The sequence below is a fragment of the Schistocerca piceifrons genome, chromosome 3 (assembly GCF_021461385.2).
Source record: "Schistocerca piceifrons isolate TAMUIC-IGC-003096 chromosome 3, iqSchPice1.1, whole genome shotgun sequence".
NCBI classification, from domain to species: domain Eukaryota; kingdom Metazoa; phylum Arthropoda; class Insecta; order Orthoptera; family Acrididae; genus Schistocerca; species Schistocerca piceifrons.
The window spans coordinates 793078471-793097988 of NC_060140.1; the positions used below are offsets into that span (position 1 = coordinate 793078471).

Sequence of the window (19518 nt, forward strand, 5' to 3'; positions counted from 1 at the left end):
CACATACAAAACAACATATTAGTACTGAAGCACAATAAAATAATTGTTCAGTCTATATTTCAGTTTTCCTGGAATGGCCTAACTTAGCATACTAATATTTGTGTAAATTGCAATTCTCGAAAAGAATGGCTCTAATGAATCAACTTGCAAGATATATGCACAGCATAACAGCAGTTGTCTGTGCCTGGATGGCACAGCCAGTAAGCAAATTACCCCAAAAGCAAGTTTCTGAGTTTGAGTCCCCCCTCCAACACACACTTTCAAACTACCAGGAAGTTTCAAAATAGGGCACACTCCATTGCAAAGAGAAAGATACATTCTGGAAACAGGTAACTAAATGCTAAGAAGTTGTACACACATGCCCAACAGTAGATTATCTTACATGACTGTAAAAGTTTGTGTTGTACAAAGCTCAGATAAAGAATGGATATCAAGTAATACAGAAACATAAAAGCAAGTGACATTATGTATTACTGAACTCAAAGGGCATATCAGCAAGTGGGAAAATTCAAACAGGACACAATAATCTGTCAGTGAGAAATGGATTTGTAATTCTGTAGTAGTTTGCCCTATGGGAAGCTTAGCACTGCAACAGTTTATTATTTATTTATCTATTTATTTATTTTATTTATCCATCTGTTGACAATAAATATTGTATTGATGTTGTCAAGGGTACATGTAAGCCATTTCAAAGAAATGGGACACAAACAATATATATGTAAAAAAGTACAAAACAAAATAATACAAAATGAAGTTCATAATAATACAATGAAATTAATATAGCCTATATACATCCCTGCTTGTTATTTTAAATGCATAGTCTGTTTTTCATAATGCTTTAGTTTTGTCCTCCCTAAACGGCAAGTCCTCATATACACAACACTGCTTAAGTATATTTTTACATCACACAACAGCTGTCCTTTAAGTATGTAAATGTAATGAGTGATTAGGTAATGAATGATTAGGTACAGATACAGTGATTTGTACATGGATCCAATGAAAAAATAAAGCATCATATGCAACAGCAGATAGGTACTGGTACACATAATGAGACCATAGCACATAGTTACCAGCACCTTCTCTGTATTGCAATAACTGATGGCAAAGTGTTGTCCACAGTGTTGGCTTGATGCTGGAACATGACAAGAGGTACGTACAGACATGTCTTTATCAACAGTTGTATGCTGTTTGTTGTGGAATGGATTGGTGGTACACACATCACTGCAATCCATTAAACGGACCAGAAACTAAAATTATTTGTGACTGAAAAGTGGACACGAACAGTGTTTTTGATGCTCTGCTTTTTGAAGTGAAGGGTTTTCAAATGAGTCCCTCTTCAGCTTATCCTATAGTGATGGCTACACTACTCTTGTAGTCAAAATTTGGTAACCTCCATGTTGAGCGGTACATTAGACATATATGAAATCTGATGCTTTCAGGTGGCATGACACACAACATACAATCTCTACTCCTATGACTGAGAGAGGTGGTGCAATGGTTAGCACACTGGACTTGCATTTAAGCAGATGATGGTTCAAATCTGCATCCAGCCATCCTGATTTAAATTTTCCAAGATTTCCCCAAATCATTTGATGCAAATGCCAGGACAGTTGCTCTGAAAGGGCACAGCCAGGTTCCCAGGTTCCTTCCCCATCTTTCCCTAATACAAGCTTGTGCTCCATCTCTAAGGACCTAATTGTCAACAGAATGTTAAACATTAATCTTCCTTCCTTTTTTTCATTGTTTTATTCCTGCATACTGAGAGCAGTCTAAGCTACAACCATCCTATCTGTCAAATTTTAAAGCCTATAGTACTGCCCTTTCAGTGAGTCAGTCAAAATGCCTTTACTTTATAGCAAGGCAATGCAAGACAAACTCACCATACATCTTGTTCATTAAAAATGTTTTGAATATGGTTGGTCAGTAATTATTCATTGTGGTTGCCCAGCAACAACATTTAATGATCTCAGGACTTCTATACAAACGATGCATAGAGAGAGTCTCCAGAAACATTCATGCCACAAAGTTAAGATGCTCCGAGTGTAGTACATTGGGGCTTCTCTCCATACTGTATTAACAGAGTTTGCGTACAGGTCTGTCCTAATAATTTCATATCAGTTTACTTCTTGATGATGCAATTTTTGTAAATATTAATCCATTTTTGATCAATTTTCATGTTACTCCTCAGATCTGTTGCTACTTGGGTCATTGACTATAAGGGTACTAGCGCACTTGGGCAAGGCTGGAAGAATAATCCAAGAATTCATTTAAAGTGATTTAGGGAAGATACTTGCAAGAGACCTGAACCAAATTTCTCCTGAATATTAGTTCAATGTTTTAATCAATGTGTCAGCAATTTGATCAGGTGACATAATTTTTATTCAATGTGTTATGACATGCACTACTGGCATGAGACTCTGTACTGAAAATTTGATGTAAAACAACAGTATTTGTCAATTCCCTTTTTATTGGTGAAGAATGTATAAAGACTTTTCTAAGGTAGTTGTCAAACTGAACTGAAAAATCTTACCTGTAAATAAAATGTTACTTATTTTCAGTGCAGTGAACACTTGCTCATCAAGCTTGTGAAGTTGAGGTGTGAATACAGGAAACTGTTCGTACATCTTGGTGTGCTGTCCCAGAGGAGAATATTATGTTTATCTTTTCACAGTTCTTTATCAGAATATCTGGACTCTTGGTGTAAATTCCACATAACTCTACTGTATGTATTAAACAGATCTTAACTTGGCCAGTTCTGCCAACTGATAGTGGTCTGTGTTAAGTTACATAAATTCTTCATTTGAAGTATTAATTGCAAAGAGCAGATGAGTATATAAGAAGAGGAACAGTGGCTTCTTTCATAATCTAGACTTAATGCCCATAATTATCAGCGATAGTACTTTAGCTTTCTGTTAATGTATAGCTTGACTCATTCGACATTCCTGAAGGTTGTCCTTTATGAAGGAATTTATGGAACATGTGTGAGTGTTAGAGTCATCTTCTTCATGAAAAAAATAATATTACAAAATATTGATGAATTTAATAGTAAAATTTTATAACGTGGAAATTTTTGAAATGAACACTAGTAAATAAGGTATGTGTTCCAACAATGACTTGGTTTACCTAACAAATGGTTACTTAATGAAGAAAAAAAAAGTTTGTATGCCTGTGTTGTGACTTACCTAATTATGAGTATAGTTAGAAAGTTTGAAATGATGATAAATTATGCAAGTGCTTAATTAATGGCTTAGTTGGATAATGAAGGGTGGTATTCAGTCCAGAAAATTTAGGGCAACAAAAGTACTGTCATAAACCTGGGAATCAGACAGGTATAATGATACAAAAAGCAAAATTAGTTTTGGATTTTCCTGGGCTTTAATACTTATTATCTGTCACATTAATTACTTTCAGGAAAATTGAAACATGTTGCTGTAAAGTCTGGTGCCATAGATTTCTAATGGATACGTTAATATTTCCAGGTTGTCAAAATCTACTATTAAAACCTACAGCAACGTTTTCAATTATTAGTTATTCTTCATCAACATGGTTTTCAGCAAACCTATATACACTCCTGTAATCAGCATACTGACTATTAACACCTGAATAATGAAGATGCATGATAACAGGGATTCGACAAAAATATGGAAACACCATGTGAAATGATTGTGTGAACATGAAATCAGATACTAGCCAAGCCTACAGGTTGTGCTATTGTATCTGACATTAATGGCACCTGTACAATGTCCTCAATATGTTAAAAGTGTCAGTCATGGTCAGAACAGTGTTCTCTGTAGTTGAAGTTGGTGTTAAGTGAATTTGAATGTGGGCAAAGCTAAGGTGCATATATGGTGGGGGCTTCCATAACCATGGTAGCTGAAGTGTTCTGTATTTCAAGATGCACAGTATTGAAGATTTATACTGCATACTGGAAAGTGAAAAAATGTCATCCACTAAGTTACAATGTGGACAAAAGTGTGCATTGAGTGATTGTGACAACAGTCACTGAACAGAATTGAGATGGAAAAAAGTGTGGATGATGGCTGCAAAAATCACTGCAGGACTGAATGTCACATGCACAAACCCTGTCAACATCAAGACAATGTGAAGGGAGCTCCATAATCTGGAAATTGTAGGGCAAACTTGAATTCCAAAACCACTCATCAGTGATGCACATGCCTGTAACAGAAAAACATGGTGCCAAAGTCATAAAACCTAGACTATGAAGCAACAGAAGGAAGTTATTTGATTAGATGAGTCTTTTTTCAAAGAGTGGAACATGGCGGCTGTTTGTTGATGATTTGGACACCAATACTGTGGTATTCCATGGGCCCCTTGGTTACTTTGCATGGTCACATTACTACAAAGGATTATGTGACTATTTTGACTGATTAGATCTGTACATGGTACAATGTTTGTCCCCTAGTGGTGCTGCTGTGTTCCTAGACAACATGGCTCCTGTTCGCACAGCTCATATCATCCACATCTTTATATATCTGGTGAACTAGGAGTAAAGGATTACTTTATATTTAAATACACACTTCTTGACAAAAATGCAAAACACTCAAGGGCAAGGTCAGTTTATTGACAAGTGACATGATAAGTAATTCACCACTGTAGGAGTATATGATAACAAATTTTGATCAAATGAAACACACATCACTGCCCAAACAATCTCATCAATATGTAGTGAAGCCCCATTTGGCTGCAAAACAGTCACGTATTCTCAGATACAAATGATCATAAAGATGCCAAATGACATCCTGCATTGTCCAAAGCATCTTGCACCTTTTATTGCAATTCGGAAATGATTCTGGCAGTCCCAAGAACAAGTAAGTTTTTGCTTCACCATGTTCTAGATGTGTTCCGTTGGCAAGAGATCTGATGATCTTGCTGGCCAGGGCAGTTGTTGTACACCACAAAGAGAATGTTACATCACAGCAGCCTTATGTAGATGTGCTCTGCTCTGCTGAAAATTCACGTCATCTTCCCATCAAAGAAATGGCAATGTTGTTGTTGTGGTCTTCAGTCCTGAGACTGGTTTGATGCAGCTCTCCACGCTACTCTATCCTGTGCAAGCTTCTTCATCTCCCAGTACCTACTGCAGCCTACATCCTTCTGAATCTGCTTAGTGTATTGAAATAGCATGTGCATAACAGCCTATGTAATGTGTATCAGGCACTGGCTGCTTCACACTTCAAGTGACACCAAATGTGACCAAGAGTTGCAACAGATGGCCCCCACACAATGAAGCATGGGATGTCGCCTTTGTGTTGTGGGGGAATGCATTCCGGAATAGGCAGCTCACAAGGTCTACGTCATACCCATGTACATCCATTGCTCACATACAGACAGAACATACCCTCATCATTGAAGATAACAGAGTCTCTTTTTATTCTCCACTCGACTCTTTTGCAATACCAGAGTAGCCATGCTTGGCAGTGTTGTGGTGCCAATTGTAGCCTGATCAGAGACATACATGATCTAAATCCTGCTGCAAGCAGATGGTTACCAATGGTACATGATGACACAGCAGATGCAACATGTGCCTGGATTTCATCCCTGGATGATGTTCTGTCGGTCACCACTGCTTGCACAATGTGTTGATCTGGGCATTATAACCATAACCACCCTGTTGTAGCCCAATGTTGACTTATTAATTTTGAAGTAAGTTAATAATTTAGGCAGCTGGTCACATTTCCACAGCACTTTGCATGTTGAGTTAGTGACACACTGCAGTGAGAGGTAGCAATGGTAGAAGCTGAACAAACAGTTTTCATAATACTGACCTTTTATTCTTCTTCTTTGTTGTAAGTTGTAGGCTCATAGACATTCTGAAATATAACTTTTTATACTGTTCTAGAGGATGCTCAGCTTCATTTTGTTAAATAACATGAACACTGGTGGACTTTCTGGTGTTGAACACATATATTTTCAGTCGTTTCACTTTACAATACAAATCAACATCATCCATGATGCTAACACAACACACATAACTTGTACTCCATCCTCATGCTTCAAACTCATACTACTAACTACATAAAGACAAAGATTTACCTCTAACAACATTTAGCAAAGAAAATACTATCACATATCAATCTATTTGTGCAAAACCAACTCTGAAACATACATTTCAAAAATAAAGTAAAAGTAATTGTTTATCATTGCTTCTATTTTTAAGAAGTCCATAATCATCATTGTAATTACATTAAGTGTTTATATATGTTCACATTTATACATTTTCATATATCTGTATGGTAGTGAATTTCTGGGTTTTGAATCATAAACTTAGGAGTTGGTCAAAAATGGTCAAATGGCTCTGAGCACTATGGGACTTAACTTCTCAGGTCATCAGTCCCCTAGAACTTAGGACTACTTAAACCTAACTAACCTAAGGACATCACACACATTCATGCTCGAGGCAGGATTCGAACCTGCGACAGTAGCAGTCGCGTGGTTCCAGACTGTAGCGCCTAGAACCGCTTGGCCACTCCGGCCGGCCTATGAGTTGGTCATTTCATATGATCCAAGATCTGTTAGGATATTCATCTCGCCGTAACCAGTTTTATTATAGTGTTCATCCGTTCTATGCATACAAACATTACATGGTTGACAGGTGTGAGAAGGTTCCACAGACCACTGTTGGAAGCAGCAACACATCACCAATACCTTGTACTTGACACGCACGGAATCCACCATTACATCCATTCAGCTTCCCACAGACCAACAATGCGATCCCATTCAAATGGCTCAAGTCTTTCAACAGTTCAACAGGAGTTTGTAATCATCAGTGGGACATAATTGTACCCTAGAATCAATGTTGCAAATACTGTTCACCTCTAAACTCAGCACAGTTACTATTTGCAAAGTCAAAACAGAGGATGCATAAACAGGGCTCCTGAGAGCCATTTGATCACCAATGACTGTGACAAATGATCAATCACACTACAGTCCCTCAGTACACACGTATTATACCCAGGTGTCACTGAAAACCAGCCATGAGGATGTTGCACTTTTTCCAAGCAGAGTACTTTCTGACAAGAGCATGATTCCACCATATTTGGACCGGGTAAATGCAGCAGAGCATAAGGAGCCAAGACCATGATGCCTTGCTGTTCCGGGTATCAGTCACACTGAATGGTTCAATTCTATGTTGTCCTTCTTTAGATGAGCAATATTGAGCCACAGTGGTGCTCTATATTCTGCAGTATTGAAATTTAACTGTAAGGAAGAGTGTTGTTCTCAAAATGTGCTGTAATCTGTGATGGGGCAAGCCATTGTTTAAGGAGAAACATATGATTCTGTTTTAGTTGTTCAATGTTAAAGTCTTCATTCGCAAAAGTATCATGCAGGAGTTCTTAAATCCTTCAACAATACTTCCTCTTCTGTTTCCATGCACTTACATTGGGTAGCTATTTCCCAGACATAGTACCCAAATTTTACAGACTCTATCTCAGTTATGTTGGTGATATGCAGATATAAAGAAGTGATGTCAGAGTGGATCCTTGTGGGAGCCCATTGATTAAGTATATTTGTTTGCTCCTTCTATTACTTATGACAACTTCCAATGGTCTGTTGCTAAGCACCTTATTCAGTAGGTGATCTATTTTTTGTCAGGGTACGATACAAAAAAAAGTTGCCAAATAAGCTCTGCCTTGAGATAGTGTAAAAAAATAAACATAGCAGTTATCGTTAGATGCTTCCGGAAGGCTCTTTGTAGATGCAAAGTGCTAGCGTACCTGGTCTGTACAGTTTTGTTTGTTTAGTAGGGTGATCAGGCAGTAGGATATGTTAGTGGATTTACCTGATTTAAGTCGATAACTATTTTTGCTATCTTAGGATGTGGGTTATGTTTGCCAATTGCATTATATCAGTGATACACCTTTAGAGCTGCATTACTGCATATTTCACCCAGTTAAGCAGACACTATGAATTATTCCATCAAAACCAGGAGCCTTTCCTGTTTTCATTTCTTTCGGGGATCAGTAATTTCTCGATCAAAACATATTGGCTATAATGCAAGTTCTATTCAGACAACAATAAAATAACAACAATAAAGCATCCCTCTCAGTAGGGCTTCACTAGTTTCAAAGAATTGCAAATGCAGTCACACTGTTCAGAAAGAATTTACTGGATGAACAATGAGAACAAAATTTGCAGCATTTGAGAAGTTTAATTCTTTTCTAAAACTAACCTACAGCTCTAAAAACCTAATTTTCTTTATAATAGTCTCAGGCAAATATGGTAGAAGCTGAGGAAAAGGGTGACTACCAGATGTAATCAAAGTATCTTCTGCCAGAAACAGAGAAAATTATTTAATGAAGAAACCTAGCTCTAATCGAGATTTAAAGGTGCACTAAAACCAGTGATGACAAATTATTCCCCATGTCACCAAAAAAGAAAAAAAAGAAACAATGAACCAAGCACAAAAATTACAAAATTACAAGGGAAAAAGCAAAGGCAAAGTGGAGCCTTATTAAGCATGAAAAAAATACACTTGACAAGGTAAACGATAATCAACTCTTTGGTGACATTCTTGTGAGACATTTGATGTTAGGTTTAATCATTTGCCCCTAAAGTCAATGAATTCTTCCTGACAGTAGCTGCAAACACAAGGACCAAAAAATGGATAATCAAAAGCAGATCTTTTGGCTTACTTAGACAGGCATTGCATACTACAACCTGTCCGGCTAGCCAGGCACATTAAAAGCCCTGTTTGCAGGACACAGGGAGGCCCCAGATCGAATCTGCCTTATGAATTAACAATGGGAACCAGTATGATGGCCAGTTGTGCCCTTGATTTTAGGTGGTTTGCCACATCCACTTAGATAAATACTGCACTGGTTCCCAGACTCAGCCTCAGTTACACAACGCTCAAACATTGAAAAACAATGTCACTTTCGACCATGCAATTTAATCATACACTGTATGCAGACAGAGGGTGTACACAAATTCCTGCCTGGGGAGGGGAGCTGGCAGTAGCTCTGTTATGCATTTGGGAGGCATAATAATAGCTTCTATACAGATAAGGTTCTCCACACAATTGGAGAAGTATCACACCAGTCCTGGCCTGACACTGGCCAGATATAGGGCACCAGAGTGGGTGGATGGATTCATAACACACCAGCAGGAATCAATTTTGCCAACTCCCCAGTTAAAAAGACCAAAAAAATCATTAGTTTGCTGATGAGCAGTACCTTGTCTGACTATAATGGTGTTCTAACCAAAGTGCTGAAATCTTGTGCTGACTCGATAGTGTACTCTTTGAGTTACCTAAGAAATAAGTCAATGAGTGAGGATGTATTTTCTGAGAAATTGAACTCTGCAGTATTAATACATCCTTGTCTGAAAGTAGAAATAAGCAACCCACCCCTTTCCTCCATGTTCTCCAACATTTGTGAGAAGATAGCTTCTAACAAAAAGTTTACTCTACATGGAAAGTAATATATGATCTTGAAAAAAGAAGACATAACTACCAAGAAGCTAGAATATGACTTCCTACATTCACAACTACTTTTGAGAACACTATCACCCCAGTAAATACTATCAAGTCATATTAGTTTGCTTGCTTGACTATGTCAATCAAAATAAGCTAGTATTATCATAAGTAGCTGTGTATAAATAAAGTCATATTGATAGTCAAGGAAGTTCTGGAAGAATAAAATCATATTGCATCTTCTTAACATTCATGTCTTCCTTTCTCCAAGTACTTGAAAGCTTTGGAACACTACATGCACAAACCATATTGAAAGAAAAGTAATGGCTCCACTTTTGTAATTCATCAAAAGGTGGTATCAATGATATGCAGGAGGCACTGAACTATTCTGTAGATTCTCTTCTATAGTTCCAATTGACAGGAAGCCTTAGCAGTGAACAGTTGTGTTATTACAGATAAAATAATGGAAGGTCAGTCAAAAATTTTTGGCAGCAGAAGGAAATTCATCACAGAATGCTAACCATTTATCTTTATGGTGACTGTGTTGATCCAGAGCACTGCCCATCTTTGGTCCAGTAAGAATAAAGTTGATGGTGCAGGAATGTCTGACTTGCATGACAAAGGAAGAGTTGGATGTCATGTGACATGGCCACTGAGCTGAACAAGCAAAACATGGAACACCAATCAGTTCAGTGTTACATCACAACATCTCAAACTTTGATATGATGAATAACAAGGAACTGAAAGAAAAAGGGAAATATCTTCCAGCAGCATGACTGTACCAGACTACACACTTCATATAGTGCCACAGCACAAAATGAAGTTCACAGCCATATAGCATCCTCCATACAGTCTATATTTGGTGATGTTGGTCTACCATCTGTTACCAGTAATGAAAAACAATCTGTGGGGACATCACTATGAATATTAGATAAAGTTAGCGAACTGCTGGAGGCTGTGTGTCTACATTTCCCTGACAGCTTCAGAGAACTTGTTTGTTAATGGCAGAGAGCATCCAATTGTCTGGTGCATATGTGGGAAAGAACATCATTAATTTAAAAGCAAATTCTAAGGATTATTTGTGCATTTGGTTTATTAAAATATTCTCACCAAAACCCAAGTTGCAGAGGTGGAGGCATTTCGTTTCATCCGACCCTCATAACATACAATATCAAAAACAAGAAAAATTCTCCAAATGACATTTTCTTTGAGCTTTTCAACGAATTTGAATGTGTGAAGATAAAAATTTAACAGGGAAACTGAAGCCCTGTAGTATAAAGATATTTGCCTTGCATGAATGGAGTCATATCTCTAAAGTAGGAAACGGAGAGTCTCTTTGAATGTGGTATCCTGTGTGGTTCAATACTTGGTCCAATCCAGTTCCTTACCTGCACAAATCATTCACCAAAAAAGAGCACCTTATAAAACTGTAATGTTTGCTAATGATAGATGTATATTGAAAAAAGTCCAAATCTTTCACAGAAATAGCCTTGAGTATCTGCTTGTACCTGTTAGTGTATAACTTGACTCCTTCCACATCCCTTAAGACTCATTCTCCTTCATCATGGGATTATGAAACACATCATGGAAATCGTTGAATTAATACATAAATGAATAAAGTAGAACAAATTTTAATCATTATCATAATGTTGATACTGTATCTTCTCGCTAGCCATATACATTTGAGTTTAGTATTATAATACATCCAAAAATTTATAAAACTTTCAATTAACTCTAATGAAAACCAAATTATCTAATGAAAAAACACAAATTTCAGGTGCTTCTTGAACTTAGCGATGTTGAGCTAGAACTGGGGCTAGGAATAACTCATCCTATGCACCGAAAAAAGCTTCGCCTCGCCATTGAAGAGCATAGGCACCCTGCACTTGTGCGATACCCATGTATAGCACAGCTAGGACACACATGGGTGTCCAGTGAGTGGCTACCAGACCTTGGTCTTGCTCAGGTAAGCATAAAACACCTACATGAGAGAAGATGAAAGTTAAAGTAAAACAGAGAAAACAAGAGACGAGTAATGGGAAGTAAATAGGATTCATGGGGTAATGTATTAAATTGATTCACTCAAATTGTTTTATTTTATTGTTAGTAAAAATTTACTCATACAGATGTTGAAGTGCTCTTGTGTGCCTAATTAAAAAGTGGAAAGAAAGAGAGAAAAAGAAAAGAAAAGAAAGGTGAGGGACAAAACTGAAAGTATCATTTGTTTCTCATTATCTGAATCATTATTTTGTCATTACTAGAACAAAAGAAATTATTTTGTATCAAGAGGAGATTTTTAATTTGAGTAAACTGTAAAACATCAAGAAGACAGATTGATTGACAGTTACTTACTTCAGGAAGCAAATTTTATGTTCTGAAGATAAGTAATGAAAGCCCATTCTGTCTCACTGTAATTTTACAAATGATGTATTGTTACATCTTTGTAGAGAATATTCTCCACTGGACATTGCATTCAGGTTTGAGTTCTGGCACAGTCCATTATTTTAAATTGAGTTAGATGTTCCCTATGGTGTATTCTCTGATAGAGAGCAAAAACAGATCTTCTTAGTAACAGCTCAACACTGTGACTAACAAAGAGAGGGGCCCAGTGGTGAGACTGACTTTTTGAAACCAAATATATGGTGATGTGTGTTAAGATCCCAAGCATCACACCCTGCAGCCATTCACTCCGGTGGGCCCTTGTTTGTGAGTAATTGACAAAAATAAATTTCAGAATTTTGCATGATGCTCAGTAGCATTAAAAAGTTGTACTCTGTGGACTGGTTGTGTTGTGTAATGGGTAGGGTCAGAGCTTCACATACAAGAGGTTGTGGGTTCCAAACCTTGTCAAGTACATGAATTTTTTTATTTTTAAATCTTTATCAAAATTACTTTGATCATTATTGTTATTCAGTTACTCGGTTTAAATGTAATTTTTTATATATATTCCTTTGTCACATCATTTTAATCATCATATGAACTTTTTAATGTGTTTCATTTTTTCTTTGTATCATTCTTCCTCCACTCAGAATTTTTGTGAATGTGAATTTAATTAGATTTATCTATTATAATAATCTACTATTTGAACATTCTGATCCAACAGTTAAAAAACAAAAACAAAATAATATATTTATTTTGAATATAAAGGGGGGCGAAAAATGCATTTTCTATTACAAGATGTGCATTTTTTTCATGGTAATCATCATAGAAGCATTTAAAACGTAGCTTAAATTCGTAATGCACTATGGACAAAATAACACAGATGAAGATTTAAACAAAGGATGGGTTTATATATCAAACAAAATTCAAGCAATATGAGGAATAGATATAATGAATGTAATAATCTCGACAAAAAAATACAATAATAAAAACAAAAGAAATTATACCAAAATTAATACATAAAATTAAACAAAAACACATGAAAAAAGATTTCAAGTAGAAAAAGAGTTATAGGAAGAAAAATGAGAGCAAATGAAGAAGCTGATATGATTAAAATGATGTGACAAAGGAATAGAAATAAAAAATTACATTTAAATCAATTAATTGAATAAAAATTATGATCAAAGTCATTTCAATAAAAATTAATGCTCATGATGAAATTAAAACCCACAACCTCCTGCATGTGAAATCCTTACCATATCCATTACACCACACAACAGTTCTGGATATTACAACCTTTTTAATGCTACTGAGCATCATGCAAAATTTTGTCACCATTTACACCGAAATGAAACCCCTTCAGGGTGAATGGCTGCAGTGCATCATACCTTGGATCTTAACGCACATAACTGTATATGATGATGATGATGAGATCCCATACTCCGAGGAGTGTAGGGGACGATGTGGGAGACCCACACTGCCCTCCGACCATAATGTGGATGAATGATGATGATGAAGACGACACAACAACACCCAGTCATCGCGAGGCAGGAAAAATCCCTGACTCTGCCGGGAATCGAACCTGGGACCCCGTGCACGGGAAGCAAGAACTCTACCACAAGACCACGAGCCGTTATGGATCCAAAAAGTCAATCCCACCTCTGAGGACCTCTCCCTGCAAGTCAAACTCTTCGATACATCCTTTCTCCCAGATATGCTAGTCCTGCAGTAATGTGGAAGTGCCTCTGTGGAATTTTAAAAAAATATGTAAACGAACTAGTGACTAGTCCCAGTCCTGCACAGAATTTTAACTTGTCACAAATGTTCATCATTGATCATACTTAACACCACCAGCAGAATGATATGTGACTGCAGAATCTGTGTGACAGAGAGAGCATTTTGATACAGAAGATGTGTGTGTGTAAAATATCAAATCCACTGAAAATATAACTAGAATAAATTTCAGTCTGTAATGTTATGAAAAATTTAAATAAAGAGTCATTATGGTTTTTGTAGATTCATATGTCTATTTTCTGTCAAATAGTACCTAGATGTGATGAGGTGAAGCTGTGGTCAAATTTTCACAGGAAAGATCATAATCAAGTAACAGCAACTCAAAGGTTGCTTTTAGATCCAACTGCTTTTAGCCAGTAATTGTAATACAAACAATATTTGCTTTATCTAATCATGACAAAAAGATGTACTCTGTTAGGTTGTAGAAGAAAAATACTGGACATCAGATTCACAAATAGAGGTTAATTCAGAACATATGGCCATAATTTACAGTGATAACAATGATCAGATATTACATGAGGTCAGTGAAGTGTAGAAAATGAGAACCTAGTTAATTTTACCTGTTCAATTGTTTCAAATTTTTCCCCTGTCTGTGGGAACTTGACAGAAAAAAGGAGGAAAGACAGGCTTCACCTAGAGTTATGACATCTTGTGCTCAGAATATAATAAACAATAACAATATATCAATGAAAATAATCAATTTTTAAAAATACTGTACATGAAAACATAATATAATTGGATGGATAAAAAATCTACTTACCAAGCAGTCACAGGAGGAAACACATGTAAAACTTAAGGAAATGTGCAAGCTTTCAAAGCCAGTAGCTCCTTCCTCTATCAGAAGGGCTGAAGGGGAAAGAAGAGGGATCAAGGAAAAGGACTGGCAAGGTTTAGAAAGTAGAAAGAGTTACAAAAAAGTCATGGGAGACCATATGGGGTGGGAATAAAAGACTGATTGTTGGGAACTGCACTAGAAAAGATTTGAAAATCTGAGAGCTTAAAGGTGGAAGACAGGCTAAAAGCAAGGTAGAGGTTACTGACAAAACATTGTGCAAGAGTTAATAAGAGCAGGAAGCTAAGTGCATTTTACGTGGTAGACATGTGAGGGAGGGAAGGAGTGGGGGAAAATAGACAGGTCATCGAATAGAAGATCTAGAAAACTAAAAGTCAGTGAAGAAAAGGAATGGGTATTGAAAATAATTGCTGAGACCAAAGAAATTAAGGTAAATTAAGACCAGGTGGGTGGTGAGAATCAAGTACTGTTGTAATTCCACCTGCATAGTTCTGAGGAAATGCTGTCGGCAGGGGGGGGGGGGGGGGGGGGGGAGGAATCCAGATGACATAGATGACATGTGTGTGGAAACGGGCACCAAGGTCAAGACTGTCTTTCATAGAGCATGCTCTGCTACAAGATCTAGTGTGTTGCCGGTATACCTCCTCTGTCTAAGCCCATTCATCCTAACTGATAACTTGGTGGTAGTCATACCAATGTGAAAGGCCAAACATTGTTTACATAACAACATCTCACAGGTGGCTCTCGCTTTGGTAGTATGTGTTTTGTTGGTTACAGGGCTGGTCTAGGTGGTGGTAGGGTGGTATACACGGCAAGTCTTGCAGCTGGGATGGTCACAGGGATAGGAGCCATAAGATAGGAAAATGGGTGCAGAAGAAGCATAGGGTCTGAACAGAATATTGTGTAAATTGGGTGGAGCCCCCCTACATAAAAAACTATTCTAGGTATGGTGGGTAACATGTCAGACGGAATGGGTCTCTTTTTAGGAACTCATAGCCTTGTCGAAGTTCCTGATTAATACAGTTAAGAGAAGAGTGACTGAGCAACAAGAGGGGTGTTTTTTTTCCCCCCTTATGAACTGAGCTGATGGAATAATTATGTGCAATGACGGCTGAGTTGAGAATGGTGGTGTACTGCTGTAAAGTGTCTGCATCTGAACAGATACATTTGCCTTGAATGCCTAGGCTGCAGTGGAGGGAACGTTTGACATGAAAAGGATGGCAACTGTCAAAATTTAAGTACTGTTGCTTGTTGGTAGATTTAATGTGAACACAAGTGTGTAGCTGACACTTGGTGAGGGTGATGTCAACATCAAGGGAAGTGAATGGGATTTGGAATAGGACCATGTGAAATTTAATTTAGAGAATTTAGTTAGAGACTGCTAAAATTTTAACAGGTTAGCCTCACTATGAGTCCATATGGCAAACATGACATTAATGTATCTTAACCAAACCTTGGGCTGGCATCCATGTGACCCAGGAAAAGATTGCCATGGGAAGGAGCCATCTTATGTTCCATGGTTGTGCCCCAGATTCGTTTGTATGTCTGCTCCTCAAAGGTAAAGTAGTTGTCCATAAGTATAAAGTTGATAAAGGCAAGCAGGAAGGATGTCATGGGTTGCATGCTGGTTGAGGTAATTTTTAACAGCAGACAGATATATACATGGGGAATATTGGTACAGAGGGAGGAGGTATCAATAATTGCAAGCAGTGTATGTGGTGAGAGTGAGACAGGCACAGATTTCAGACTAACTAGGAACTGGTTAGTGTTTTTAATGTAGAGGGGAGTCTTTGTACTACAGGTTATCTCGCGTCCGTCGGCCGTCGTAATTTAATGTATATATTATTATTGTTATTATTATTTTTTGATTGTTGCCGACTTACGTGGTGGGCCTTAATAAAAATGATATTTAAGTTGAACAATGTAATAAACTCGGCTAGTCAGTTCACTTTAAAGCAAGATCTCTTTAGTTATTAATTAAAATTGCGACCCACACACGCGCGAGAGTATTTTTCTTACCTCCGTTGACCATTGTATTGTAGTCGGAGTCCTGGCTCTGGCTCTCAGCTATGGTACTGAAAATAAGAATCTTAAAGCTAAGTATTTCTGCAACTTCGTGCGGCTGTGGAGAAAAATTGATATTATGCTAATAGCGGGCGAGTTTTTCACTTCCGCTAATTTTTCGTAAGTTAATATCGCCACGTAATGGCGTCGTTGGCTGCATCGGCCGCTGCGATTGTTGAGCTGTAAATTACTTGAATGCAGGTTAATTCAAGGAAGGCGGACATGAAATCGGGATCACCTCTTACAAATTAAAAGTGCACAATAATATTAAATCGGTATATTATATGCTTAACTCATACAAATATGCTTACATTTGTCAGCACACGCAAGATGTCCCTCTAGACACATTCAAGACAAAAGAAGAAGTGAAGACGACTAAAAAAAATTAACAAAAGAGCGTATCTTGTCGTCTCTTTAGATCATTCTGTCATAAATTATTTCTTTGCAATCTAAACCTACACAGAGAAATTATTATTTTACGGCTACATGATAAAAATTTGGCACTGGGGATGCTATACATCCATGTGACCCAGGAAAAGATCGCCATGGGAAGGAGCCATCTTATGTTCCATGGTTGTGCCCCAGATTTGTTTGTATGTCTGCTCCTCAAAGGTAAAGTAGTTGTCCATAAGTATAAAGTTGATAAAGGCAAGCAGGAAGGATGTCATGGGTTGCATGCTGGTTGAGGTAATTTTTAACAGCAGACAGATATATACATGGGGAATATTGGTACAGAGGGAGGAGGTATCAATAATTGCAAGCAGTGTATGTGGTGAGAGTGAGACAGGCACAGATTTCAGACTAACTAGGAACTGGTTAGTGTTTTTAATGTAGAGGGGAGTCTTTGTACTACAGGTTATAGATGTTGATCAACTAAGGTAGATATACATTCAGTGGGTGCTTTGAAGCCAGCAGCTAAGGGATGGCTGGGAGACTGGGTTTGTAGAGCTTAGGAACAATGTAAAACTTGGAAGTGCATGACCTGGTTGGGGTAAGAAGTTCTGTTGGTCAAGTTGTTAGTCCTTGGGGGGAGGGGGGCTATGGTTTTAAGGAGGTGCCATAAGTCAGTTTGTATCACAGGGATGGGACCTTGATGGCAGATGCTATATGTAGATGTGTCAAACAGTTGGTGTAGGTCCTTTCTTACATACTCCCATTGTTGAAGTACCACAGTGGTAGATCTCTTGCCTGACAGGAGGATAATAATGGAGTTATCAGTTTTTATGGAATGAAGAGCCTATAGTTTTGCAGAGGACAGGTTTTGATTACGTTGTAGGGACCTGAGAAAGGGTTGTGGAGCAATGCTGGATTTTAGGCATTCTTGGGGTGATTTGCAGGTAATGGTGGTGCATCAAGTTGGAATCATGGTCAGAACAGTCAAGGCAGAGTTCAATGTCAGATTTGCTGTTGAAAAAGCTTTGAGATTGGGTTTTAAGTGATATTTCCAGGTGACATTATGTCTGAAGGAAAGTATGTCCTTAACCAATGCAGCATGAATAAATGCAGGTTTATGGCTGCAAGTGGAACTCTTGAATAATACAGACAATTCAAGGGCAGAAGGCCTTAGATTAGAAGTTGAAAATACTGTACTATTGTGGCTGGTTCTTCTAATCAAGAGTTACCATTGCTGTGGGAGGCAGTGGCAAAGAGTAGGAAATGTTAAGAAGGTTGGCCAAGACTGGTTTGTAGGACAGGAATGTTGATTAATGGTGTGACTGTGTATGGAGTTGGAGAGAGACAGGAGATAGTTTAGGAGAAGGTAGGACAGCTTTTTGAAGTGAAGTCTCACTTGTTGTTGCAGTATAAAGCTGGCTTGATGGATGATACCATCCAAGGAATCATGAGGGGCAGATAACTGCAGGTTTTGTAGAAGGAGATATGTCTGTTGGATTGGAAATAGGCAGATAAGGCATGTAACTTGCAGATTAGCTGGTACATGCAAGAGATGACTGTATTTGAAACTGTAAAAGGGGCTGGTGCAAAGAGGGATTACATCCAGAAATAAGGACTTTCAATGTAAGGCCTTTAGGGGTAGCTCCCAGGGATGTGCAAATTTCTAGAACCAGAATGTGGAATCTTAGTCTGGGCAGTGCAAAAACATTTTTGAAAGGACTGGATATGATATGTGATGGGTTCATTGAGGCAACAGAGGAGAGTTTGGTGTATTAGAGATGATGAGAGTGGCAAAAAAGAAGAAGAAGGCAGGAGGGAGGATGTGAGAAAAAAGGAAGACAAGCAAGGATAAAGATCAGAACAATATAGAAACATTCACACCAAAATTTTGAGGACAAGGGTTAACAAGAGGTTATGGGGGAAGGGGGGGGGGTGGTACTTCTTGCAAGAAAAGTGGGCTATATGATAGGAAAAAGTTATGATAGAAAAAGAATTACAATAGTAAATTATCATTGGGAAAGTTAATGGAAAAGACATGTACACAGAAAAAAAGCTTAAAAACAGAGCAAACAGAAAGAGAAAATCATTTGAGAAAATGGAAACTACTGCATTTGGGTGAGAAAATAATGCAAGATGTTGCAATTTACAGTTGATCAGCAGAGTTTAGTGAAAGACAAACACACAAAAATGTGAAAGAATCACTGAGAAGGAAGATAAGTGGCAAGAAGGAAAGAAAAAAAAGTACTATCAAATTTGCAAATAAATCAGTGAAAGACGATTGGGAGAAGGCCCTGCAGTGCCTGGTGAACCGTAAACAAAGAGTTACATGCAAACTCATAAACAGTAATGGAGCCAACACTGCAAGCAAAAATCTTCCTTTCCTAAAAGCTGATGACTCCATTATTATTCTCCCGGCAAACAAGGGATCTACCACTGTGATACTTGACCAATGGGAGTATGTAAGTGAGAGACTATGCCAGCTTTCTGATACTTCCACATAGAGCATCTGCATCAATATTCTCTGATACAAACTGACCTACAGTACCTCCTTAAAATCTCAGGCTCCTCACAAGGACTAGCATCTCAATCCACACAACTTCTTACTCCACCCAAATCATGCACTCCCCCTTTTACCTTCTTCCTAACGTCCACAAACCCAGTC

At 37.8% G+C, this 19518-nt stretch overlaps 1 protein-coding gene across 1 annotated transcript in view; it reads left to right on the forward strand.

The window, feature by feature from the left end:
- Positions 1-19518, forward strand: part of LOC124789070 (kazrin) — a 1028805-nt gene that overhangs the window by 917423 nt on the left and 91864 nt on the right. Inside the window, exon 14 of the mRNA XM_047256362.1 lies at positions 11211-11399. Coding sequence (XP_047112318.1) covers positions 11211-11399 — 189 coding nt within the window. The remainder of the gene's footprint in view (positions 1-11210; positions 11400-19518) is intronic.